This window comes from Cenococcum geophilum (assembly GCF_001692895.1).
Source record: "Cenococcum geophilum 1.58 unplaced genomic scaffold K441scaffold_27, whole genome shotgun sequence".
In the NCBI taxonomy this organism is placed as follows: domain Eukaryota; kingdom Fungi; phylum Ascomycota; class Dothideomycetes; order Gloniales; family Gloniaceae; genus Cenococcum; species Cenococcum geophilum.
In genome coordinates this window covers 1,712,114-1,737,637 of record NW_027137585.1, presented here as the reverse complement: position 1 = coordinate 1,737,637, position 25,524 = coordinate 1,712,114, and the positions used below count along the sequence as shown (strand labels likewise).

Here is a 25,524-nt window from a genome sequence, read left to right as displayed (position 1 = left end):
GTATATTAGAAAACACCACATATACCTCCACTAACGCCAAATTAGGGTGTGTGGTTTTAATAGGAAGGGTTTCTGTAGTCCTCTGGAGCTCGTGGGAGCTCTGTTGGGCTTGTTTCGCAGGTTTCTTTGGCGGGCGATTGCATTGTGTTGAAATATTTAATAAGGAACATTTTATACTATATAGCTATTTTATATAATTTTAATAATAATAATTATAGTATAATAACCTAAAATCTAAAGCTAGGTTAAGCGTAAATGCGTTAGCAATAGGTTTTAAGGGGTAGCTAAGTTGCAGCAGTCTTGGCCGAAATTTTGGTTCAAGGCTATATTGGGCATCTTTAGCCGATTCCCAAATTTAGGCCCAAGGGCCCACCCCTTGCGCGCTTAGGGCGTGCTTAGGGCTGCTCACCCTCGGCTGAGGTTAAAGCGGCGGCTGCTTAGGTCCAAAGACGGAAATGGACCTTGGTGAGGGGAGTTTTCGTTATAGATTATTTCGGTAATCGTAGTTAAAGTCACAGGTGCGCCTCTGGCCTTAATTGCTTCAAATGTAGTTAGTCGGCTTGCGGACCGATTGAAAATCCGCACCAACGGAATCACGTCTGAGCCAAGAACAGGGGTTCGGGGCCTGGAAATTCCGCCCCGCCGAGGGCCAAGACACAACACCATTGTTGCATATAATATTTTCTAACACAATCAACTCTGGCAATTCCCTGGAGCTTGACTAAAGCCGGATACTGTTGAGGGACTTATAAATTCATATTCGATGGTCTACGATCAAGCTATTCTAAAGCCTAGGACTGTCCAGAGCCGAGAGAAGCCAGCATTCCCGTTTGACCCCTCTAAACTTAGAAGCCGTTCACGCTGAATGCACCATTACCAAATTAATTTTTGTTTTAAATCTCTAACATGAACCCCGATACAAATAAACTAGAATCATGTGATGTGTCCAATCCTTCAAAAAACCATCATAATCGAGGTGGAATTCCACCTGTTCGGTACCCAGGTGGGCAAAATCGCGCATTCTATACTACTTTTAACTATAATAGCGGCAAGGCCAGGTGGAACATTAATTCCAGCTGCCAAGACGGGCCAACAGGTGGAAACCGAACAGGTGAGGCAAACAAGCAGCTCCTACCTGTTGGATATTTGATCGACCTGGAAATATCCACCTATTCGTTCAAGGTGGGGTTTTTGGGCGACGAACAGGTGGCGCGAACAGGTGAAAAAAAGGTAGTAAACGAGCCCTAATTATGAAAGATCACGGCATTCGTCTAATGAGATTCGAAGAAGCTGCATAATAGAGAGCGGCTATGGAAGACACAATACGGTGCATATCGGACATATAAAGTACAGTGAAGAATGGCGTGTCGTCGATGAGCGTGCTAGGGTGGCGGATGTGCTCGGCGGATTCTATAATTGGATAGCCACCAACGACGATTTCCAGGGGTTGTCAAGACTTAAGCACCCAGCCTTAATTCCCGAGTTCAACAGTTCCACACTACTCGGGCCCCGTCGGGTTCTTCAAATGCTGCGCAGCCCCCACCTAGTGGGGGCCTACACCCTTAACACAAAAACACCCTTAATACAAAATTAATCCTATATATATAATCCTACACGTATTTTTACAGCTATAACCTTCCTACGCACCCAAAATGACAAACCGGAAGGTTAATGTATATACTATTAAAGCTTAGAGGATTATAGAAATTGTAAAGGAGCTTAAGGCCCTGCCATATAAGCCCAATTTAAAGTAAGTTTTAGATAATTGGAAATGTAACTATAATAAGCTCTAGAGGGCCTATTAAGGCTATAATAGTAAGTCTACGCATTATGCACCTAATAGGCGCTTAGATAATGCAGAGGAGCTTACCTTAAAGCAATTTCTTAACTATATAGATAGTATTAAATTTGGAATTTAAAAGGAGATAGTGTGTAATACGACCAATTTAATTTTAGCCTAAAATTATACTACCCTATATAATAATAACGAACTTCCTCTATAGGTTGGGATATACTAGCTATAACGTTATTTAGATAAGTCCTTATATAAGCGTATAAAGGCTAAGCCTATAGAGACTGCCTAGAAAAAGGTATAGGAGCCTACCTATATTAAAGGATAGTTTAATAACTTCTTAGTCTATTACTAAGAACATAGAATTATACTAGCTAATTTCTAGAACTTTAATAAGTACGGCGTACGTCTTAGTATTATAAAGAATTAATTAGTTTAGATAAAGAAAAGATAAGAGATATTTATTCCTTATTTAAATAGTTAAGAGCTTATAACTTTAGTAGAAACTATATACTTAATTAGTAATTATATTACTCTAATAATAATTATTTCTAGCTAGAATTTAATAGAGGAATAGTTTATGGACTTGCTAGCTAGCTATTTAGTACTAGCTAGATTGGAAACTGGCTATAGTAATAATAAATTGGCCTTTAATTATATACGCTATTTTTATTACTAAACTAAGGGCTTAATCTAAGGCAGAAATCGGCTCCTCTTAATAGATAGTTACGGCTCTTATAACATATACGAAGTTATAATATATACTTAAGGCCATAGAATACATCTATATGGGCTACCCCCTTATATAACGTATTTTCTGCAGTATAACGGAACCTTATAGCAAGAACTACGATGGGCTCGTTAATGGGCTAGGTGTGTAGGAAATGCAAGTACAAAAGTCAACAACGTAATAATAACTGGTGGAGTGGTTGCCCAATAGATTAACTCCAATTATATTCTAAGAATTACTATAAAGAAGGAACTATCTAGGTAGGGACCAAGGGTCCTTAAATACACGACCGTACTTCTATAAAATCCTTCTTATACGTAATATACGTCTTATACATAAGGTACATAAGTTCCTTTTATTCCTCTTGTTTAATATATAGCACATTATATAACCTTAGTTACCATTCCTCGTCACATAGTTCTATTGGCTCCATTCTAGACCGTGTCTAAATTAACTAACTAGCTTCTTTCGTCTCTTCTCCAAGTAGTTATAATATTGTACTTAAAGCGTCCGTAATACCATCTCCCTCCTCTTTATCTTTGTCCTTGAAGATTTAAAATATCTCTAAGTTATTTACTAAAGGTATAATATCCGTTTAATTAATTTGGTTAATATTATTACTTATTATACCTAAAGCAATTTCTTCTTTACACGCCCAACGTCGTGCTCGCACTATTGCTGCAATATTATCTCTTAGTAAGATCATACCGTCTCTATATTCTTATTGTTTGAAAAAGGGGTTAGTTTATATTACGTTGGCGAACCTATCTTCGCGACAACCGTTCTCTTACTTAGAGTGTACTAAAGTAAATATTCGTTTATCCTGTGACGTTCGCTCTACTTTTAATACTAAATATACGCGACCTATTACTCTTAATAGTTATCTAGTTCCCTAATTAATTTATCTTAGGGTTTTATATTTAATCTACTACTACGCGGCTAGATAGTAAACTATTATAAGCCCTTACTAAGTTAAAACGTTCCCGTAATGCGGAATAAAAGGCCCTAAATACCCAAATTGCGGCGTCTGCTTATCTACTTCGTCTTAAGAAGGTTTATAAGAAGGTTTATTCTAAGGAGTGGAAATTTATAGAATAAGGTCTATAGGAACTAGGTAATAAAAGAACGGATTCTCCTCTAATAGAGAAGAAAACAGATCTAAGTAGTTTAGCAACTACTCTTCTTGGGTCCCCCTTAGGTAACTCATTCTTTAGTAATTCTTCCTTATTAATACTGCCTAACCTAATTTCTTCTAATACTCCTATACCTTTCCTATAGCGTTCTTTAAATTCTCTAGTGGCTTCTAGGTAGTCTTAGTGTAGCCTATCCACTTAACCTTATACTATGTCTTATTATTAATATCCTTATAATTAACGATCTTTAATACTTGCTATTTATCTTCTTCTTATCCTCTATACGTGTCTGCCTTATAGACTGGTGGCTTAATATCTCCATATACTGGCTCTAGCATTGCGATATGCTATATAGGGTAGATCTTTATTTTGGCTAGTAGGTTTAACTTAAATATAACTAGTAAAATCCTCTATATAATTTTAAAAGGTCCTAGTCTAATATAGTCTAATTTCTTACTTAGTTGTTAACTCTTAAAATTTTTATATAGTAGCTATACTTTATCTCCCTCCTTAAGATCTAGTCCCTTAGATCTCTTAGCATTATAGTACCTTTTTATTCTCTCTTATACTTTCTTTACTAATTCTATAAGGTTTATATAAAGATTTATTAATATCTTTATTCTTTCTTTAGCTATACTACTTATTTTCTTCGCTTGCTATAGTAATAGTAATATTCTTAGCTTATATCCATAATTTGCCTTAAATGGTAATATGCCTATCCCTTCTTAGGGTATTACATTATATGCAAACTATATAACTGGTAATAGCGATACCTAATTATTCTGTGCATAATTAATATAATGCCTTAGGTACTATTCTAGCATTTAATTTAACCTTTCTGTCTAACCGTCTGTCTGCGAATAATATACGGTGGAAGTTACTGCTCGAACTCCTTGTTCCGCTAAAAATACTTCCTAAAATATTACTACGAATCTTAGATCTCTATCCGATATAATCTTGCTTAATACTCTATATTTTATAAATACTTCCTTAACGTAAATTCTAGCAATATCTTCCGCTAAGATTTCTTCTATATATGCTATAAAGTATCCCTACTTTATAAGCTTGTTTACTATTACTAAGATTACGTTATAATCCTATCCGGTAATAGGGTCTTTTAATTTTAGCAACTTAATAATAAAGTCCCATAATATAACCTCCTATGGTCTCTCCGGTATTTTAATAGGTTATAGCCCCCTATATAGCTTATGCCTTATCGGTTTGTTTCTTTAGCAATCTAGATATTCCTTTATAACCTTTTTAGCTATTCTCTAGATTCTATTAATAATATACTCCTTCTAGAGTCTTAATACTAAGCCCGTAGCTCTATTATATTCTTAGGTTAGTCCCTTATAGAAGTCCTCTACAAACTACTCTGCTATACTTCTTAGGATATACTTTACTTCTTAATTCTTATATATATCCGTCTATAGATCTTCTAGCTATGCTTTTAGAATTCTTTATACCTAAAAGCTTTCTAGTGTCTTATAGACTTTCTTTGGTTTATTATCTTCTTAAGTTGCTATAATTTTTGGATAATTATACCTAATTAGTCTGTCTATATCCTTTCGCAATAAAGCCCCTAATGGCTTTTTCTTATTCTATAGTTTAGCTTTACGGCTTAGAGCATCTGCCTGCGTATTATCTGTACCTTTAATATACTAAATCTTAAAATAGTATTCCGTAAGCATCTCTGCCTATCTAACCTATCTTTAGTTAAGTTCCTTTATTATTAGGAATTCTGTTAGGTTCTTATAATCCGTCTTAACCATAAATAGTTTCTCTATACCTTATAAGAACGCTCTCTATTTCTTTAATACTATAACTATACCTAATAACTCCTTATTATAGATATTATAGTTTAACTCCGGTAGTGTTATCTTCCGACTATAGTATACTACTAGGTGCTATCTATCTAGATGCCTTTATATAAAGCACGCCCCTAGTATATAGTCTAATATATTTATTTTTATAACTGTCTCTAGTCCTAGTTAATAGATCTTAAGAACTAGCTCCTGGGTAAATAACTCTTTAACTTTTTTAAAGAGTCTCCTTTACTTCTCCCCCTATGCCTATAGTTCTTCTTTCTTTATTAACCGCGTAAATAGCTTAATGTCCTTTAACCACTGCGCTATAAAATTTCTGCAATAATTACAAAACCCTAGGAACGATTTTAACTGTGTAACGTTCTCTAGTTCCTACTAATTCACTATAGCCTTAATCTTCTTTAAATCTATACTAAGTTAGCCTAGTTTAATAATAAATCTAACGAAATCGGTCTTCCTAGTGAAGAACTCGCATTTCTTAATTACTACTAGCATCTGTTCTTCTTGTAGTCTCCTTAAAACCTATTTAATATATTCCCTATATTCTTCCTTAGTTATTAAGTAGATAATAATATCGTTAAGATATACTATAATGAATTTATCTAAGTATTTTTTTAATATATTGTTAATACGCTTCTAGAACGTTGCTAGTGCGTTTATAAGCCTAAATTGCATAACTAATGGTTTATATAGTCCTTTCTTTAACCTAAAGGCTGCCTTTTATTTATTGCCTTCCTTAATCCTAATCTAATAGTATACCCATCTTAGATCTATCTTTGTGAAGATTTACGCGTTACCTATCCTGTCTTAGATTTTGCTAATTAAGGGTAAAGGATACCTATCCTTCCTAGTAATGCTATTTAACTATCTATAGTTAATACACAGCCTTAGTTTGCCATTCTTCTTTAGTACGAATAGTACTAGATAACCCACTAATAATTGCGATGGTCTAATGTATCCCTTTTATAGATTTTCCTAGACAAACTCTTTTAACGCTCTACCTTCTTCTTTAGTAAGCTTATAGATTAGAAAGAACCTTAGACTTATTCCTAGTTTTAATTTTATTTTATAGTCCTATGCTATATATTCTAATAGCTTTTTACTTTCCGGTGACTATAGTTTCTTACTATATTTATAGTATCTCTTTAGTATATAGCTTAGTCCTTTTTCTATTTCTTTATAGGTTGTTCCTACTTAGTACTATACTAACTTAGCTTGTTGTTATATCTTGCGGCGTTAAGTATCTCTAATATTAACCTAACCTGTAATCTAATCGATTCTTAGATTATATTCCTATAACTAAGGCATACCTAATATTGCCTTGTCCTGTCCCAATAGTAGGATATTAAAAGACATCTTAATTTGTTTTCCTTTAATAGTTATCTAAATAGGTCCTATTTTGAGATTGATAATCCCTCCTTTATAGGTTATTAGATCTCCTAAAATTGTAACTAATAGGTAAGGTTACTCCTTTTGTCTATAAGGTAGTCCTATTCTCTTAACTACTGCTAGTAAGATATGGTTTTGCGTTGCTCTACTATCTATTAGCGCTTTAAACTGCTAATCTTACCAATTAATTTATAAATTTAGGTGTCGTCNTTAAATTCCTTTAAGGGTCTAAGGCTCTACTACTGGCTCCCTCTAGTTCTATAGGCCTCTACTTTTCCTAACTGTTGGCTGCTTAATCCTAGTGCACTTAGCTTATTCTTTAGCTAATGCCTTATTTGCTTTTTATCTTTAATATGCTATAGATACGTGTTTTCTAGGTATTCCCACCACTATTGTCCGTCTAAGCATTCTTCCGTAAGAAATCTTCCTAGTTAAAGTACTAAACTTTCTTCCTCTTGGACCTCTATTAGATGCCATCTATATATATATTTAGCATTCCTATACTATTACTTATCTATTATCCAGTATATCCTTATAGGGTATTTCCGATTCTTTTTTTTTAGATTCTTATACATTTTATATATATCGTCTATGTACGTAATCCATAATATTATATAGTGTGCTAGGTACTTTAGGTTAACTCTTAGCTCGTCTTTATTCCTAAGTTTAAACCTTTATTATACTAATCTAAACGTTATGACCTTATTTATAGGTACTAAGATGCGTCTTTTGCTTCTCTAGTCCTCTAAACGTTCCTCTAGATCCTTTAATATTATGATTAAGGCTCCTTTAATATATATTATGGCCTTCTCTATAATTGGGTGGTCCTAAATAACTTTTTTATCTAACTATATATAGAAATCTTCCCACTTATTACTGTGTCGTTGTTTATACCACTTTTAGTATAGCTGCTAGAGTATATACGGTCTGTCCGTAAGGAAATATCTCTTTATTACTGTGTTATAACAGCCTTTAGTATATTATTCCTTGAACCTAGTAGGAATCCCTAAATCCTCTTCTTATTCTAGTTTGGTAAGCCACTTAGCTCTTAGTATACCTGCTCTCAGCCTATTGGTAATTCTTTATACTGGTGCTCTGTCCTTTATACGTCCTAATATGCTAGATCTTTTATCTAGTTTCCGTTCTTGCTATATAATAATTCTTTGCCTAAACTCTTCTATAGTTTCTTTTGGTTTGCGCCTTACGCTCTAATCCTTAAAGTTATCTTGCTTCTTAATCTTGGTATTAATTCTTTAATCTTTAGGCTAAACGCTGTGCTCCCCTAATAAGTCTTCTAGGTTTATATATCTATCTCCTAGTCTAATTACTATTTATACCGCAGATTCTCTAATCTATAAAGAAGCTCTTAGCCTCTTATCTATAGGTGTCCTAATTTATACTCTAAATTCTTAACTCCTTAGATTCTTTAATCCTAAGCTTGCTTCTATCTTAAGCTTAGCTCCTACCTTAGTTCAACTAGGCTTGACTAGTGTCCTTGTCTCATCTTAAGAGTCCTAGGTCTCACTTATCTCGTCTTAAAAATCTTATACTATTAGGAATTCTTATCCCAAGCTTATTCATATATCTTTAAACTAAGCCACTACTCTACTCTATCGGTTTCCGTCCATTATAGGTCCTTAAGCTTACCTTATCTCGTCTTAAAAATCTTAAGCCTTTAGCCTTTTGCCTTTATTAAGTGCCAAAGTAGTTTACTATCCTACTTTTCTTGCGTCTCGCGAAGCGATAGATATCGTGTCTAGTAGGGTTTCGATCCCTACTAATATTCCTTATTCTATAATAGAATCATCCTCTACCTCTAGTATAACATCTCCAAGGTCTACTTACTCCTAGTAAGCGGCCCTTATTACCTTATCGTCACGGAATATTTTGCCTAGGTCGAATTTATCGTCCTTAATATCCAATTTACAAACTAGTTTATTAGTTCCTCTATATCCTATAGGTGCTAGCTCTTATAGCCAATAGCTTACGCTGTACTTGGCGTCCTTATAAATTCGGTATACGTTATTATAACAAAACGCAAAACTTCTAATTAAACACTCTTTTATTCCTCACAGTACATTATCGTCCCTTTATACGTATATATCGTCTACTAGTCTTATACCCTTTACTATATAGTAACTCTGCCCACTTCTATAGTCTCTAACATAATAACCCTATTTTCCGCAATTTATATAAGCTCCTTCTTTAAACCATTTCTCTTATTATAGAGTCCGCCTAAATATCTTCTACTATTAAGATCCCTAATTTAGCCTCTGCTCCTTAGACCTTTAATTACTTAATCCTTATCCTCTAGGTTTCCATAGTTTACTCTATCTCTTATAGGCTTCTTTAGTACTACTTAGGTCTATTAGCTCTGCGCCATACTATAGTTTCTAACTTAGCTTTTATTATTGCGTACTCTACGCCTTATATAACTATAAAACTTTATCCTAGCCCTTCTTAGCCTATTCCCTTTAGTAGATCTAATTATTAATCTTAATCGCCTAATTTATTAGTTCCCTTAGGGTATCCACATCTTCCATTAGGATAATTACATCCTAGACTTTAGCCTTAAGTCCCTATTTATACTATGCTATAAGCGCCCTATTATTCCACTCTACTTATATTGCTAGTGTCTAGAACTATATTATATACTTAATTACTAAAGTTCGTTATATAAGGTTCTAGAGTTTTCTTTCCGCTATAGTTATTTCTTCCGGGTCTCTAAATATCTANNTNAGTNNTTCTGCNAATCCTTCCCAACTTAAGAANATAAATCGCACGTCTTAGTTAGTGGTCATCATTCCATTTGCCTATATCTCTATAAGGTAAANTTTAAACCACTTAAGTNCTTTTCCTAATAAGAATAGTCCTANNTAGGCTATCCAATCCATNGGTATAGGTAACTTTNCTCCCTCNTATAAGACCTTAAAGTANATCTNNATAAGGAATCCNTTAANCTTTAACCTCTCTCCTATAAATCTCTTAATTAATAGTAGCTTAATCTTTACTACTCCTATCCCGTTAAGTCTTTCTTCCAATACTATATTATTAGCTATTAGCTAGTTAACTATTTCCTATAGCTATCTAACCATCACAGGTTGCTATAAATTAGTATCCGCTATACTAGTATCATCTCCTATCCTTAAAGTAGTTGCTGCCGTCAATGGCATTATAGTGGCTGCTTTTAGTGGCATATTATTCGACTTCTTATATTAATACTATAACTAGGTAGTAATTATATAACGGAACCTTATAGCAAGAACTACAATAGGCTCGTTAATAGGCTAGGTATATAGGAAATGCAAGTATAAAAGTTAACAACGTAATAATAACTAGTGGAGTGGTTGCCTAATAGATTAACTCTAATTATATTCTAAGAATCACTATAAAGAAGGAACTATCTAGGTAGGGACCGAGGGTCCTTAAATACACGACCGTACTCCTATAAAATCCTTCTTATACATAATGTACGTCTTATACGTAAGGTATATAAGTTCCTCTCGTTCCTCTTATTTAATACGTAGCACATTATATAACCTTGGTTACCATTCCTTGTCACATAGTTCTATCGGCTCCATTCTGGACCGTGTCTAAATTAACCAACTAGCTTCTTCCGTCTCTTCTCTAAGTAGTCGTAACATTGTACTTAAAGCGTCCGTAATATACAGCTATTAGATATAGGTTATTTTTAGCCGCTTAAATATTATTATAGCTAGGCTCTTAATACGGCAGCTTAGTATACCGGAAGGGAATTTATAAGAACTAAGTTCCTAGCAGCTATAGGCCAGATCTATTATAAGACCTTTACCTAGCGTACTATTATAGGCGCCTAATAGAAGACTAGAATAGTTTTATTTAAACCTAAGGTTATTCTTACGTAGCTATAGCGCCAAGAAGTGTAAGTATATAAGGAAGCTAAGCACCTATACGTTAATCCTTCCATCCTAGATAAACTAGAGAGGGCCTTAAAGGCCCTTAAAGGCCCTTCTACGGCGCAATCTAGCCCTAGAACGGATGATATATATTAGGTCCTCTAAGATATATAGGATTTTAACTAATATATGGCTAAGATAGATAGAGAGCCTACACCTCCATCACCTAGCGGCTAAGGTTGGTATACTCCGTTAACTATTTATACATTAAAGCGCTAATCTAACGCTCTTTTAGATAACGAGATTTAGCCCAAGTTGCCTTATCGTTTGTTTAAAGCAATTAAGATAACTCTTAAGGGCGCCCGTGTATAAGCCTATACTAGCGCCTTATTTAAAGGAGAGCTATTAAAGACGTAGGCTGCGCAGGCTGCGTATAATAGCCGTAAATTAGGTAGCCGGAAGATCCTCCTAGCTAGAGGGCCTATATACGCTAAGGACGCTTAGCGTATAAAGAAATAACGCTAAGATAACGCTTAATAGGAAGAAGCTTTAGCTCTTATAGCTAAGCTAGAACTCTAGAGAAAAAGGGCTAAGTAAAAGTTCTATATAGAGGTTCTTTCTGCGCTTATAAAGTTTACCTAAAAGAAACTCCAACCTATATATATCTTTAAGGGCAATTACCGCCCTCTATCGCGCGTGTTTTAGGTATATAACTATAGGCCTAAGGCCCTTCCTATATGCACGAGGGGCTTTATATGTAAAGCTATAGGCCTAATAACCTAGGTAGGAAGGAAACGCGTGGCTAAGATAAAAGCGTACGCCGTGGCAAAACGGCCCTAAAGTACAACACTAGAAGAAGATTAGATAGAAGGGGCCCTTCCAATAGATTCGCCATGCGAATAGCTTTAATTCTAGCCTAGTTTGGTGGCAATTGGCCTAATATATATAAAGTTACGAATTATTTTGTGTTGAGGGTGTTTTTGTATTGAGGGCGTAGGCCCCCACTAGGTGGGGGCTGCGCAGCATTCGAAGAACCCGACGGGGCCCGAGTACAGGCCCAAGCAAGCCACTTATAAGCCATCTCACTGTCAGGGCCGCATCTGTTCGCGCGGAGGGGTCGGAAGAGCCGTGACGTTTCAGCCCTGTGGCTGTGCGAGCTTCCTCTTCGCCGTAGGGCCGCTCGATGTATTAGCGACATGGTGGACATACCAGATATAGAATATTGGTGGTTAGCCGGTGTATCACTACGCATCTTTGTCTCTTTCTAACCCTCGGTGTTACCTGAAAGCTCTGGCTGTGTCTTTCAGCTTGCGTTAGTATCCCTTAACCCGCTGATTCGGGCGCCATGTTATCGATAAGGCTCAGCCAATAGGAGGCTCTTGTTTGAGTCTCCATGATGAGAACTACACGCGGTGTTACTGCACGACCCTTAAACTGGCCCAAGCGTTGTACCTAGATCGTACTTGGTCAACGCTCAATTTCCATGCTTTCTCATCACCAAGTGTACCACCTTTTCTTTGACCCATTTCATTCCCTCTGCTCTAACTCCTTCTATAAACACTCCACGGCCTAACGTCATCAATCGTTTTGCTCCCGACGATATCGTTCTGCCCGGGGTATTTTATTTACGGTCTTGTCTTTGTCTTCTACCGAAGGTGCATTTTAGTGAAATATCTTTGAAATCTAGATTAACCTCGATCGGTCCTAAATTCTAGAGGAGAAATTCCCACCGTGCTAGGCATAAATACTACAGTCATATCCGTTCTTCCTATGCACCCCGGCATCTGCCATCGCCCGCAAAGGAAACTTTATCGGAACCGAGACTTGCTCAACTACATTCCCTAAGAATATGAGCACTATGAGCCTCCCACAATGCTATGAGAAATGCGGAACAGGGTGGACACCATACGGCAAGTGGGGCGTAATTGCTGGTATTCTTGCATGGGTTATACCGCTTTTTGCCCTAATTGGTAATATGCATTTCAGCCACTTCGATGTGCGTATACTGGACAAATCGGAGGGAGAATCCTTACTGGATATGACAATCCGGCATCTCATTAACGGTGGACGGAGTCTGCTCTTCAATTACGTATCTATAATCTTACATGTCTTGGGAGATATAACCCCCCCCCAAAGCATGCATCAGGAGGACTTGAAGCATTTAGAAGTCATATGCTTTGCGTTAGATGACTTCGATCCGAAATATCGCGTAACAAGCAAAGGAATACCGGGAGGGTTCTTCGCAAGAAAGCTCGTAAACTTCATTCAGGACGACCGACTCACTAGAGAGGATCGTGAGGATATCCTGATACCATGCAATCATGCTAGTACGGTTCTCTCCCAAACCCGAATCAAGAGTGCTCGACGATCTATGCTAACTATTATTGCTTACGCATATCCCATGTTTACTTTGATGGCCAGTGGGAAAGCTTCAACAAGCACGCCAGTCCACTTCCCTCGCAATAGCTCTCCGAGAGTAGCATTACTAGCTCTTGTCCGCAATTACTCTGAGCTCTGCTGCTGGAGCATTCCCAACACATTAGACCTGACCAAGGAGACTTACCGCTGACCAGTTTAAAGCCTTGGAATGGCGCTATGTATACTTGGCGTTCACAGAAATCTTTTGAGGAGCCCTACGATATGTTCGTCTTTGGCCTAGCACTCCTTTCCGCTGCTCATTTTTAATGTCCTGGTTCAACCCCACTGTAGGTCTCGGATGCCGCTCGATCATAGAGTTGTCCTACTTTATGGCCTGGTGCTTCAGCTGTGCTTTAACTCAGATGTTTTGTAAATATACGGACAGTTCTCGAAGCCAAAACGCAGAAGCAAAGTGCGAGAGGGATAAACACCTATTCTTTGCAATCACTATGAAAGATGCTATGTTCGCCACGCCGATGACCCTTGTCTTATTCCTACCCTTTAAAGGTAGGTCGTTTCCACCTCATCTAGTTAGCCTGTCTTGCTAAGTCTCGTCTAGGATGGTGATTGCTGGTCTGCTCGCCGGACACTAGGGTTTAAAAATGCCCAGGTCACACTAGGCTTGGACGAGTGGGAGCAAAAACATAAGTATTTCTATTACACCATGATTGCTGGCGCTCTTGGGTTTCAGATCATACTTGCTTTCTTCATGCTTCTTCTGCACAGGGACGGACTGAGACTCATCTACAGGGATGAGGAGGACATGGAAGATTTTTACAAGGAATTGGAGCAACGACAGATTAGGCGAACGCAGGCGGAAGTTTAGGGAAGAGGTTTGTAAATGTGTTTTGCTGGGACTGGCTTGATGAGAGGAGGTGGGGGTGAGAAGACCTGTTCCGCTTTGCAGCTCAAAAAAGCAAATGCGAAGATGAACAAGGGCAGAGATATGCTACTATTTGAAGCTTTGCATAAACGGTGCCGCGAAGACAAGCGTATCGATGGTGTAGCCAAATTCAGTGAATTCACTGTACTTTTACTAATCCATGTGACATGGAGGTAGCGGCCGGCGGGCTTCTTGTAGAATGGCATGGGCCTCACAATTGACCCTTCAAATCACGTTGAATACTACTTTTCTGATATTACGGGTTCTTGCTGGACGTTCATTGAGGCATGCGCCTGATCAAGGCGAATTGGCAGCCAGTGTCAGGGTGCTCAGAGGCCAACACCAGGCAGCGAGAAGCGCAAAATCTCGGTGACGACGGAACGTCCGTCTGAACGTCTGAACGCAGGTCACCATCCACCACTCGTCCTTCTTCTCGCGCATCCTGGATTGACTTTTTGCGCATTTATTGGATTTCCTCAGTGCCGTGCTTCTTTGTTACTTGTATCACATATTAGCTTCGACCGTCCCGCCGTTCGCCCTCAGACCAGGGCTGTCCGTAACCCGTCGCAAGCCGAACAGAAATGTCCACTATCTCAACCACCATATCGAACGCCTCCCCTCCTCCCAGAGGCCCGCAGCAAGCCCATACTCGCACCTACCAAGCCTGCATCCCCTGTCGCCGTCGAAAAGTGCGATGTGACCTTGGTCCGGTAGATAACCCTCACGACCCACCTTGCGTCAGATGCCGGCGCGAAAGTAAGGAATGTTATTTCTCTGCCACGCGGAGGAAGCGCAAACCGGCAGATGGAGGTGATGGACTCGACGACGGCGAAATATCAGATTACGAGATTCGAAATGGGAGAAAGAGATTGAGATCAGGGCCACCTGATGGGACTCCTGCCAGCGCACCACGTCCTGATCCTATTCAGATTAGTCGCTCAAGCACCTCGACTGCTTATACTGCAGCGATTCAGCAAGAGCAGCCTCTGACACCTGGTGGGTCGGTGGGCAGATTCGAACCCCTCCGTCGCCCGACCGCAAATCCCAATGCGTCCAACGATGATGAGGATCAGAAGGTCAATAATGCGACGGCGGCAATACTGCAGAAGAAGGAGGTCTATAGCGGGCATGATGCGCTAAACCTCCTATTTGAGGCCGCAGGCCGCAATGGGGACATCGATCACCATCGGACAGGAAGTTCCGGCAGTCTTCAACGTCCCATGATGGGCACTGGTAACACTCCAGGCTCCCAGACGAGCTTCCCAAGCCCTCAAGCCAATGGTGTCCGAGGCATAGATGGGCGCAATCAATCTCGCACAGCAGGTGACCCAGCAGTCGACCCAGCTATCACTCGCTCATACATAAATGGGGAGAATCCATCAGATGATGCGAGCTTCGCTGAGGCTGTGAAAGCATGGTCAAGGTTCCGCTTTGTGCGAGCGGGATGGCTCACCGCGCAGGAAGCTATCGCCTACATGGATTACTTCTACACCTATCTCTCTCCGCTGACGCCTATTGTGGTTCCGGATTATCGAGATCACGCCACGCATGCCAAGCTTCTCAGAGAAGAGCCAATGTTAGTTGTGACCTTGCTCACGATTTCCTCACGATACGCGAGACTCACTGGTCCTGGAGCTATGTCCCGCCCGTATGCTATCCACGAGAAACTTTGGTCTTACCTCCAAGGTATGATTGATAGGATGATCTGGGGACAAGAGCAATTTGGTGGAGGGTTCTGTGGAGCAGGACAGCAACCTGGATCTGATGTCAACCCCCTCTCGCGAAAAGGCCTCCGGACACTTGGCACTGTGGAAAGTTTGATGCTCTTAACTGAATGGCACCCTCGTGCACTACATTTCCCTCCCGGAGACGATGATGATGAACTCATGGTCCCCGACGAGGCCTCGCTGGACCCCAACGGCGGTGCTTCTGGGAATGGGGTTTCTCCTGACTTGTACAAAGGTGTTGGTGGACAGCGTATTGATAGTTGGCTCGAGCCTTGTTGGCGAAGTGACCGAATGTAAGCCTCCTTGAGCTTTTACGTGGGAGAAGTCACTGATGACGCCAGGTGTTGGATGTTGCTCGGAAATGCTATGGCATTAGCTTTTGAAATTGGAGGTAATGTCTAACTAATTGCCCTTCTGTTGCGTCACTAACATGCTGCAGTTTTCGACGAGACGAGCGAAGTGGAATTCGAGCAAGCTAATCAAAATCTTCCGCACTCAACCGTCAAAGCCTATTTCCGCCGCAAGAATCATCTAAAGGACCTGCTACTCATCTATGTCACTCAAACTAGTGGACGGCTTGGTTTAACCTCCATGCTCCCAAAAGTTGAGCGGGATTACTCGCCTATGAAGTCTCCGCCCCAGCTCTACCAAGAGCGAATGGCAGAAATCCAACGACAGTCTCAAATGATGCGAGCCGATGGGCAACGACATCCTTATGAACCAGTGGCTACTCAGACTCGCCATGTTATCCAGGACTTAGTACTCGATTTTTGGCAGCAGATTGCGAAAATTATGGAGATGGGCAATCATCAGATGTTTCCTAATCGGCGCCAGACGAGAGACATCATCAAATCGGGTAAATATGTGGAACTACTACGATTTTTCCAAACGCCATTAAGGGATTGGAGGAGAGGCTTCGAGCAATCCCTGCAGAGTAAGACTGATATTTTATTAAATAGGGCTACGATGTTGACATTTGAACAGTACCAACGCAGCTACGACATATCCTTACAATTGAATTCGAATATTGCCGCGTGTACCTCAATTCTCTTGCTCTTCAAGCTGTTGTCGAGCGTTGTACACATAACACGCCCATGCAAACTCATCTGCAGCCACCCAACGGCGCTTCGAATGGGCCGTCTAGCTCAACTTCTAAGGATGGCGGTGCGATACCGTTTTCTACATTGGTCAAGTGGTACGGCAACGATCAGTATTACATCAAGGAAGTCATAGATGCGAGCCGAAATGTCCTCAAAGTTGTGGTTGACGGGCTCTATCCGGGAGATTACCTCAAACATGCGCCTGTGCGAACGTTTTTCAGGATCGTCTCTGTGGCAATCATCCTCTTGAAGGTAAGGCGCCATCCCCCCTTTCTTTTGATACTATACAGCCTCTCGTTTCGCTGCTTTACCTAGCATTTGTTAACACTTTCTCGTACCTTAGACATTCGCTCTCGGCGCAACAGAAGACGACGTGGCTATTTCTCTCGGCCTTATGGACCGTGCCGTATCTGCCCTTCGCACTTCTATCGTCGACGATGTTCATGTTGGCAATCGATTTGCCGACCTTCTAGACACTCTCACTAACCGCATTCGCTCTCGTTTTGTGCGCATGGCTGCCAATGGTTCCACTGGCATTTCTCGAGCCCCAAGTCATTCGCCTCCTCACGCGGGGGCTGGCACTGGGCAACACACGCCTCTGATGCCCCCGCCGCAACAAACTCACGCGCAGCAAGCAGGACATCTAGGTACGCAATGGAGTGGGGGCGTCACAGGATATGGTCATCACGGCCTTCCAGGCCCTGGTAGTCCTTCCATTGGCATCAGCAGTGGTCGCGCAACCCCCAATCATCCACTCTGGGGTATTTCCACGGAAACGTATGATCCGGTTTCAAACAACATCTCCATCATGCCGCCGCCGGGCTTTGGGCCAAACGGGTACGACTTTAGTGGAGCTGGTGCTGGTGGTGCACAATTTGGAGCTGCGACGCCTAACCTAGGCGGTGACAATACTGCAGATGGCTATGCGCCGGACTGGTTGGCACTCCCGCTAGACCCACTTCTGAATAACTATGGAGCGGAGATCACACAAACAACGTTCGGGCCGGACGTCGGAGGGTACGATTTGCTAGATGTTTTGTTGAGTATGGAAGGGAGTGCGTAGAATCTTGAGAGACCTGAGGTTTTTTGAGTTGAGGCGGCCATGCGATTCTCGGATCTGTATCTGCAGATGTGTTTTATATTTCTTCACACTATTTTTGTGAACGAGCGAGTGTGACTACGATGTGATAATGATACCCTTAGGATGTTTCTACTTTTCCATCTGTCTAATTGAGCGAGCCGCAGCTTGGAGCAATGTGAATATGGGTTAGACATTTTGGAGCCCTGTACTGATGTTCGGTTATTTTCATTGGTATACTAACTTCGATTCTAATCCCGTAAGACGAGCGTTGGACTGAGGACGCCAGCGATGTATTTTAGATCAGCTATTACTACTAGGGACTAGCGACGGCTGATGAAACCATGCACCTGGGCGGTGGCTGGGGAAGCTTGACGTGGTGTTGACCTTCAACAGCTAAGATATTGTAGTCATCATCACGAGCTTCGGTACAGTCTGTTACACCTCCAGTGTGCGCACGCAACACAAAGCAATTCCGCTTTATGCGCACTAGAACTAGAGAATTCCAGGTTTAACTCTTCCGATTAACCTTAAAAAATTAAAGGCTTTACCTTAGCGTAGGTGGTCCGTGCGGAACATTGTTCTCAACGAAGTCAAAGGCCTCGTATTTTTGAGAACGGCTGCTTGATTCAACCGGTTTGATTGGTGAGCTCTTATCGATACCGTAAGGACCAATTTTGACGGGTTAAGGGATAATGGTCTTTACGCGCCCTCGTAGTCATGTACGTTTGTTTCGCCTGTACAGAAATAAATCGCTCAAGGGTCAGCCCCACAAAACGCAAACCTTACCATCAGCCCGGACAAATCCTCATTCATTTCCGCTGTCGCAAAGAATTCGGCACGTGCAAGCTTTAGGTCACCGGACTTTTGTTCCTGCACCTCTCCCTCCCCTGGCAGGTGATTGTGATGATAGCTGTGATAATACTTGACAAGGCAGAATTCCACATCCAAAACCCCTACGAGACGTCAATTTCAAACGCGGACTCCCAGCCCCACAGCGGCCCACGACAGAAATTCAGCTTAACGGCATCAAGCTCGCCCGCTGCCACCAACATCCATCCTTGCCCGGCTCAGCGCCAGACCAGGCCCCTTGAATGACCTCGGGCTCATCCCCATTGGGTACGAGGGACTCAGTGCATATCAAAGACTAGTGCACGAGGCTTGGCGATTAGGATCCGCAACCTTACACCACGTCAAATTGCTGACAGTCCGCAATACAATGGAGGGTTCCCTCCACGAAATCCCCTCCTCAAGCTCGCTGCCCGATTTTCGGGAAGCGTCATGAAGGGAGCTGTCCCAACACCTGGAATATGAGTGTAAGTAAAGAACCTTACTATTTGATGGGCCTAATATATAATCTTTCGGCTTACGCGTCTCTAGAAAGATAATGATGCCCATAAGGAGGCAGTCGTCCCACCTGAAGGGTTAGAGGTCGTGGATGTTCGGTACAATGAATCACCCCAGGTTGTAGAGCAGTATGCGTACTATGCTCCAGAAAAAGAGATGGTGCAAGCACCACCAGCACCTCGAAACTCCTTTCTTCATGGGCGACGGCTATGGATTCTTGTCGTTGCAGTAGTCTTAATAATCGTAGGCGCTGTCCTAGGAGGAGTTCTTGGCACAACTTTGAACCATAACAGCAACAACTCCAGCGCACAACCTGCAACCACAACAACAAGCAATCCTACAGCAGCACCTACGAGTACTTCCAGGCCGATTGGAATTCGTGAAAATTCTCCGCTGGCAGTTACTGGTTGGAGAACTGGGGGAAACTTCTCGATTCGTGTTTACTTTCAGAACGATGACAACTACCTCTCATATTCTGCCTATGAATCGGGCACCGGGAATTGGACACAGACATCAAACTTTACCACGGCCAAAACTGGAAGTCCTTTGGCTGTTACAAATTTCAACCATAGCTTCTATGCGACAGATACGGTACAATTCCTTCCTTTCATATGAGCCACTTTCTTTTGCTAATAGCTTGAATAACAGACTTATCAAATAGAATTATTCTACCTAGATAATCAAAGTGAGTGTACCCCAGAGTTCGATCGGACGTGTTGCTAACGAACCACAAGACCATATCGTGGAATGGAATTGGGATAACACCACTAGAACCGGCAAAAGCGGAAGCTTAACCCAGAATACAATAACTGCTGGCTCTCAAACGCGATTAACGACATATTGGCCGTTTATTATTTGGGAGGATTCATCGAATAATCTACAAGAGATCGTCTATGATTGCACAGTGCCTGGATGTTGGTCTATGGCGCCGGTCAACGTGAGCGCGTCTGCTAATGGCGGGCTGGTGATTGTACCGCAGACGCAAAACCTCACCGAGATGGGCGTATTTTATCAGCGTGATGATGGTAAAGTAATTGATTATTCGCGGAATTCGACCTCTGGTTTATTCGCTACTGGTATGTCATTCATTTAGTTTCCTACCTCCTTGAGGGCACCCGCTAACTGCGCGCTGCACAGCTGGAACCTTTTCGGGATCCATCCCCTCTGCCGCAAACATCGCTGTGTTCTCATCCGCGCGCAATGGTAGTAGCGACCTCAACCAATACGTCCTCTATCAAGACACAGCTAGCACTATACAGGTCGTGTGGGAGGACGACGCATCAGGTTGGAAGGGCCCGTCCACTTTTACGGCATTCAAAGGCGCGGACAACGGCACATCAATAACGTGTTTAACACCAAGCTCATGGTTTAACCTTCCGCTGGAGGTTAGCCAGGACATGACGAGGTGTTATTTCCAAGCTGGTGGCGCGTTGAGAGAAGTCCTGAATAACGGTACGGATTGGACGATTGTGGGAAATGTGCCGATTTCGCCGTGATCCGAGGGGTTTGGTGTACTTTTACGACATGATTTAAATTCTTTTGAGCGAGGCGCAGCAACTGGATTCTTTACATTATGCCATGTAGGGTTATTACTTTTTATCATGCATTGTGTTCTATCAAAGAGATGCCACAAAACCAGTTCCTCCCAGCATTATCAGCGAAGATTGATGGTATATTTGCAATTATCGGGAAAATATTCACACGGCACCGTGAGCAGGAATCCATACACTTATAATCTTTTAGGTCGGAACATGGACTTTCCTAAGGCTCCGCTGTTACGATTTCAGTCAGTCTTTCCTGGCTAGACATAAAGAAAGGAAGATCAAACAACACAATGCCCGTCGCGGTACGTTTCTCCAAGGGAAAATCCCAGGTCATAAGCCAAACACCGTTGTCTTGCGTTCACATGGGACGCATCGCACACAAGAGGCTCGGAGAAGCAGCCGAATGCGCCGGTCTGCCGCTACGTCAGTAGTCTTCACATCAGGTCTCTTTAACAACATTGCCGACAATCTCGTAAAGCCTGGGACAAGCTCCTCCGGAATCAGATCTATTCATCCAGCCCCCCAGCTTCAATATGCCGTTGCCCAAGGCAGCTCGCCCCAGCCCTCCTTGGGAGACAGCTTTTTGGTATTAAACTGAGACTTTGGCACTGGCAAAGGAATGAGATGCCAAGATTTTGTTGAATCTGTTAGGCTGCTAAGATGATAGACTACGCCTTGAGCCGCGGGTGCGGGTTCTAGTACGCTAACGTAGGGTCAGCCCGCAATTCTTACCACAGTTCACAGTAGTCTCAAGAGCTAATTACGGCAGCGTAGGCACATTTTTAGATTCCCTTTATCGGTGTGCATCAATTGCACGCATTACCTTTAGTTTGCCAGCTGGAGCGTATCTTTTAGCAGGCCCGGAGGACTTGCCAGCGGCCAGACAATTTTCATGTGCATATCATGACTTCTTGCTCATTCGCCGGTCCTCGGCTAGCGTGCATTGCTGACAGGCGAGGGCAGTATGGGGGTCGAAGGAAATGGCAAAGAGGGGATTTAATTGACTGTTGAAGCGTTTGAGAAGTTTTTGGAAGAAGCCCGGAGTGTTCAAATTGCCATTCATGGCGACCTGGGGAGAGGGCAAAGAACGTAAAAATGATATCAACAGCTACCGGTGGCATTAGCACAGGGATAAGAAATTCCAGTTTGATGCCATGCCCTCTTTATTGCTCTAGGGTATCATTTCTTTCGACATTTTGTCTAGCTGCGGCCAGCGCCATGACTCATGGTTATCTTCCATCCCCGACCTTACATACAGCAACGCGCTCATGACATCCTTATTTCCTCAATTCCATAACTTCCACGGCGGAGCGCTATCCATCCTCTTCCGCTCTCACTGTCAGTAGTGCTAGCCCTCCGATTCTGGCGACAGCGATGCACTGCCCGCCATACGATGATGCCGATTATGAATAGACCGATGGGTATACCGAGACCAAGTCCAAGCCCAATGCCGACTGAAAGACGGGTTGTTAGTGGCACACTGAGAAAGTCAGGAGAAACAATATTGGCAGGAATGGCTCAAGAACAAGGCTAGGGATGGGGATCCACGTACGCCGGATGCTATTAGCCTCATTCCCCTCGGACGCCACACAAGAGACGTGGAAGAAAAGTAGAGAAACGACAATCGAGAAAGATGGAGAAAGTCTTGGTTTATATTTACTGGGACTAGGGCAACAGAACATGGTAGTGGTATTCTTATGCATGTGGATCGACGTGAGGCAGAGGATGAAGATAGTAAGAGATATTATAAGAGGAATTAGGAGATAGGGGTATATTTTTAAAGGTAACGGGTCTACCAGACTTCGCGACATGGGCGTATTCCTGACAGCGAGTCGAAAATCCCCCCTTCCCCGCATGTGGGCCATTATGAGACTCATATTTATCCCCTTTCGATCTAAGCCCACGATACAGGTACGACCTCCCATAACTCGTATGCGCGCCATAAGAACTGTGCTTCTATTCCTGGATGTCATCGAAGACCTCATTTATGAAATGCGAAAGGAGAGTTGTGATGTTAATTGTACGTTAATTGGAGGTAGGCGGCGCAACGGCTGGATGGCGCTGTTCTTGGTATGTGGGCGCTGCGTAGTTAGCCGCAGGCGTTGTCACCTTGAATGGCTGTCGTGCAGAGGTGAGTGCTTGGCCTGTAGCTGAAGACGGATTGTTCCATACCATGTGATATGTAACAGTAAGCTGAGCGAACAGAACTCCAAACCTCAGGCAGCCAAAATAGACGAGTCTGAGGGGTGGAAGTAGAACTTGGCGATGTGTATCGCCCAAAATACGTTTTGGAATCAACATTGCTTTTTCTTCCTTACCGAGTCTCGCTGAATTAAGCTTCTAACTTTCCTACTGGTTTGGTTCAACTCCATTACATTCAGTGAGATGTTGGTTGGCTTTTGCCTTCAGCTGCGCCACATCTGTTTCTACTCTGCGGCGGATGCTCAATAGCTCGACTTGTCAGCGCGTTTTCTATTCCAAGCGCATGACTTTGACGGCAATACAGCCTTGCAAACATACCATTGGCTAGTTATGGTTCTGCGAAGCCGTTCGCCGCTAGCGAATTTTCTAGCGAAATCCACCCGAATCACTTTAGGGATCCAGGGGTCGGAGAGTAGTCTATCCACTCCACTGGTTTGGTATCAACACCACGTACAGCGAAAGTGGGCCAAGAAATTCATGGAGTCCAAGGCGGTCAACATTGTCAACATTGTCTAATCTTCAAAAGCCAACCAACAGCAGGTCATACGATGATCTCTGGGAACCGTCGTCCATACTTTGACAGGGAGTTTTCTGTATCCTATATAGATTTCCCTTCTGCGCTACGCAGTACAATCGGCTGGGCAAGGCACAGCTGGCTAAGCAGAAGGCATTATTTTATATAATTTTTCTGAGATCTCACTTGAGAGACTATTGCAGCCATCGTCACACTCTGCCAAGATGACTGAAGACATGCACAAAAGCATTACCAGAAGACTGTTAAATCCACGCCTTAGCACCACCTAAGACACTCATAGGCTAAGTTTCCTTCAATTTCTACGTTGCAGCCAGTTTACTACCTGTTCCGTTATGTTAGCATTCATGTATTTCTTAAATTTCACGCTATAACGCAGAGACTGTCCCCTTTTTCGTATGACTTCCTCTCGTTGCTCACGCAGAGGGAACCAGTTCACATCTCTCACCATAGCATAACGTTAGCCCTCGAACGGATCTCTCCAGCGGAGTGAATGGTCCATACGGTTTTCAGGTAAGCCAACGACGCCCCAATTCACTGTAGATGAATTTCACGAGCAAAAGGTCTCTACAGTAACTCCTTCATTATACCATGATCGCCATAGGAACCACTCCACCCTTAGGATGCCCTACTCAACACTTCGGTCCCGTTCATGGCACAATCCTTTCATGATCTGGGAAGAGGCGACACAAATCTAAATCAACCAGGGAAAGAGTCAACCATAGCATATCACCAAAATGAGTACACCGCGCAAGCCAAATCCATTACAGAGTATGCCGTTCTCCCCTGCACCTATATTCCCTAAGTTCTTTTATCAAGTAGTATCAAACCCACCTCGAGATGCTCCGCCCTAGTCTGAATCCCTGAATTCCGGTGAGTCGAACGCAACCGATAATGAATATGTGCTCCTGGATGGGCAAGATCGGGTATACGTCAACGAGAAAGGTCACCGTTCACCGCATCCGAGCCAGAGGATTACCCACAGCAACCCAATACCGGAATTTATCTATTGGAGGAATCTATTCGACTGGGATAGAGTCAGTGGAGACAGATGCCTTGCGATGGCTCTAGGATGCAACCGGCGTGGTTTTCAATAAGCGAAACTCCAGCCAATAAAATATTGGCATTAGTAGGTTACTTTTGGGGAGAGTACCTACTAATTACTAATTCCCTGCCCATTTCTTTAGCAAGGAGAAGGAATAGGGTACAGAATAAAACAGTCGTATAGGGGTAATTGGTAGCTACTTTCAAGCTAGTAAGCTATATGGTTTCTCTTATTCTTATATGCAAAACTACGTTAAAAATCTATCTTTTAAAGCGCTTTTTCTACTCTAGGAACGGCAGAATACGGCAGAAATAGATAAAAGAGCCAGGATTTCCTTAGTGCGATTTTCTTGGTGTAAACTAGACCATAGTAAGCAAAATATCAGGACGAAAACACCAATAGACTAGCAGCTCCCCTAGCATTTTTAAAAACAGGCTGGAGTGCCCACTTAGCTACTAGTACATGTTAAGCTGCCTAGAAAGGATTTATGTATATAGAACTATAGCGCCATAGCCTAGAGGCTGCATGCGTAGTATTGTACGTAGTATAATATAATGGATATAAAAATTAAAATTGAAATATTAGCATTTGTTAATATTTATAGTGTCAATATTAAATATTAGCAATAATTTAGAAAATTTATTATAATAGAAATATACTTATTTCAAAATAAATATTATACAAATTATTGGCATAGATTGTTAGTTTTATAATATAATTATATAACTTAAGCTACGTAATCTAGTTACGTAATAGCGCGCCTTTATATAATCTTTTAATATTAACGTAATCTATAAGCTAGTGGCCTATATAAGTAAGTGGCCCACCCCACCTAACGCGCGACGCGTTATTTAATAACCACCTAAATAGCAGCACTATGATAGTAAGAGGCCCTTTTCCTAG

The 25,524-nt window shown here is 41.9% G+C and overlaps 4 protein-coding genes across 4 annotated transcripts; 3 read left to right on the top strand and 1 right to left on the bottom strand.

Annotated features, from left to right (window-relative positions):
• Window positions 1-12,255: 12,255 nt before the first annotated feature.
• K441DRAFT_145559 (uncharacterized protein) lies at window positions 12,256-13,674 on the top strand. The gene has a single exon (XM_067640162.1). It carries the CDS (start codon window positions 12,595-12,597, stop codon window positions 13,312-13,314), a length of 720 nt encoding a protein of 239 aa, XP_067502925.1. The 5' UTR covers window positions 12,256-12,594; the 3' UTR covers window positions 13,315-13,674.
• A 615-nt stretch (window positions 13,675-14,289) lies between these two features.
• On the top strand, window positions 14,290-18,309 carry K441DRAFT_661777 (uncharacterized protein). The gene is made up of 5 exons (XM_067648929.1): window positions 14,290-16,066; window positions 16,115-16,164; window positions 16,213-16,707; window positions 16,758-17,125; window positions 17,217-18,309. The coding sequence occupies exons 1-5, from the start codon at window positions 14,628-14,630 to the stop codon at window positions 17,934-17,936; spliced, it is 3,072 nt and encodes a 1,023-aa protein (XP_067502924.1). The 5' UTR covers window positions 14,290-14,627; the 3' UTR covers window positions 17,937-18,309.
• A 1,145-nt stretch (window positions 18,310-19,454) lies between these two features.
• Window positions 19,455-20,794, top strand: K441DRAFT_566258 (uncharacterized protein; the record flags this gene model as incomplete). Its single annotated transcript, XM_067643733.1, has 4 exons — window positions 19,455-19,889; window positions 19,947-19,983; window positions 20,033-20,374; window positions 20,436-20,794. 4 exons carry the CDS (start codon window positions 19,455-19,457, stop codon window positions 20,792-20,794), a joined length of 1,173 nt encoding a protein of 390 aa, XP_067502923.1.
• Window positions 20,795-22,137: 1,343 nt separating this feature from the next.
• On the bottom strand, window positions 22,138-23,152 carry K441DRAFT_145482 (uncharacterized protein). Its single transcript, XM_067640161.1, has 2 exons — window positions 23,015-23,152; window positions 22,138-22,960 (listed from the first exon to the last, which is right to left on the bottom strand). Exon 2 carries the CDS (start codon window positions 22,825-22,827, stop codon window positions 22,312-22,314), a length of 516 nt encoding a protein of 171 aa, XP_067502922.1. The 5' UTR covers window positions 22,828-22,960; window positions 23,015-23,152; the 3' UTR covers window positions 22,138-22,311.
• Window positions 23,153-25,524: the final 2,372 nt, after the last annotated feature.

Excerpts from the sequence above, each read along its gene's own strand:
- K441DRAFT_145559 (XM_067640162.1), top strand. The coding sequence starts at position 12,595 with ATGAGCACTATGAGCCTCCCACAATGCTATGAGAAATGCGGAACAGGG.
- K441DRAFT_661777 (XM_067648929.1), top strand. The coding sequence starts at position 14,628 with ATGTCCACTATCTCAACCACCATATCGAACGCCTCCCCTCCTCCCAGA. Across the intron at positions 16,067-16,114 it reads TGTTGGCGAAGTGACCGAAT|GTGTTGGATGTTGCTCGGAA; the intron begins GTAAGCCTCCTT and ends TGATGACGCCAG. Across the intron at positions 16,708-16,757 it reads CTTCGAGCAATCCCTGCAGA|TACCAACGCAGCTACGACAT; the intron begins GTAAGACTGATA and ends ACATTTGAACAG.
- K441DRAFT_145482 (XM_067640161.1), bottom strand. The coding sequence starts at position 22,827 with ATGAGGTCTTCGATGACATCCAGGAATAGAAGCACAGTTCTTATGGCG.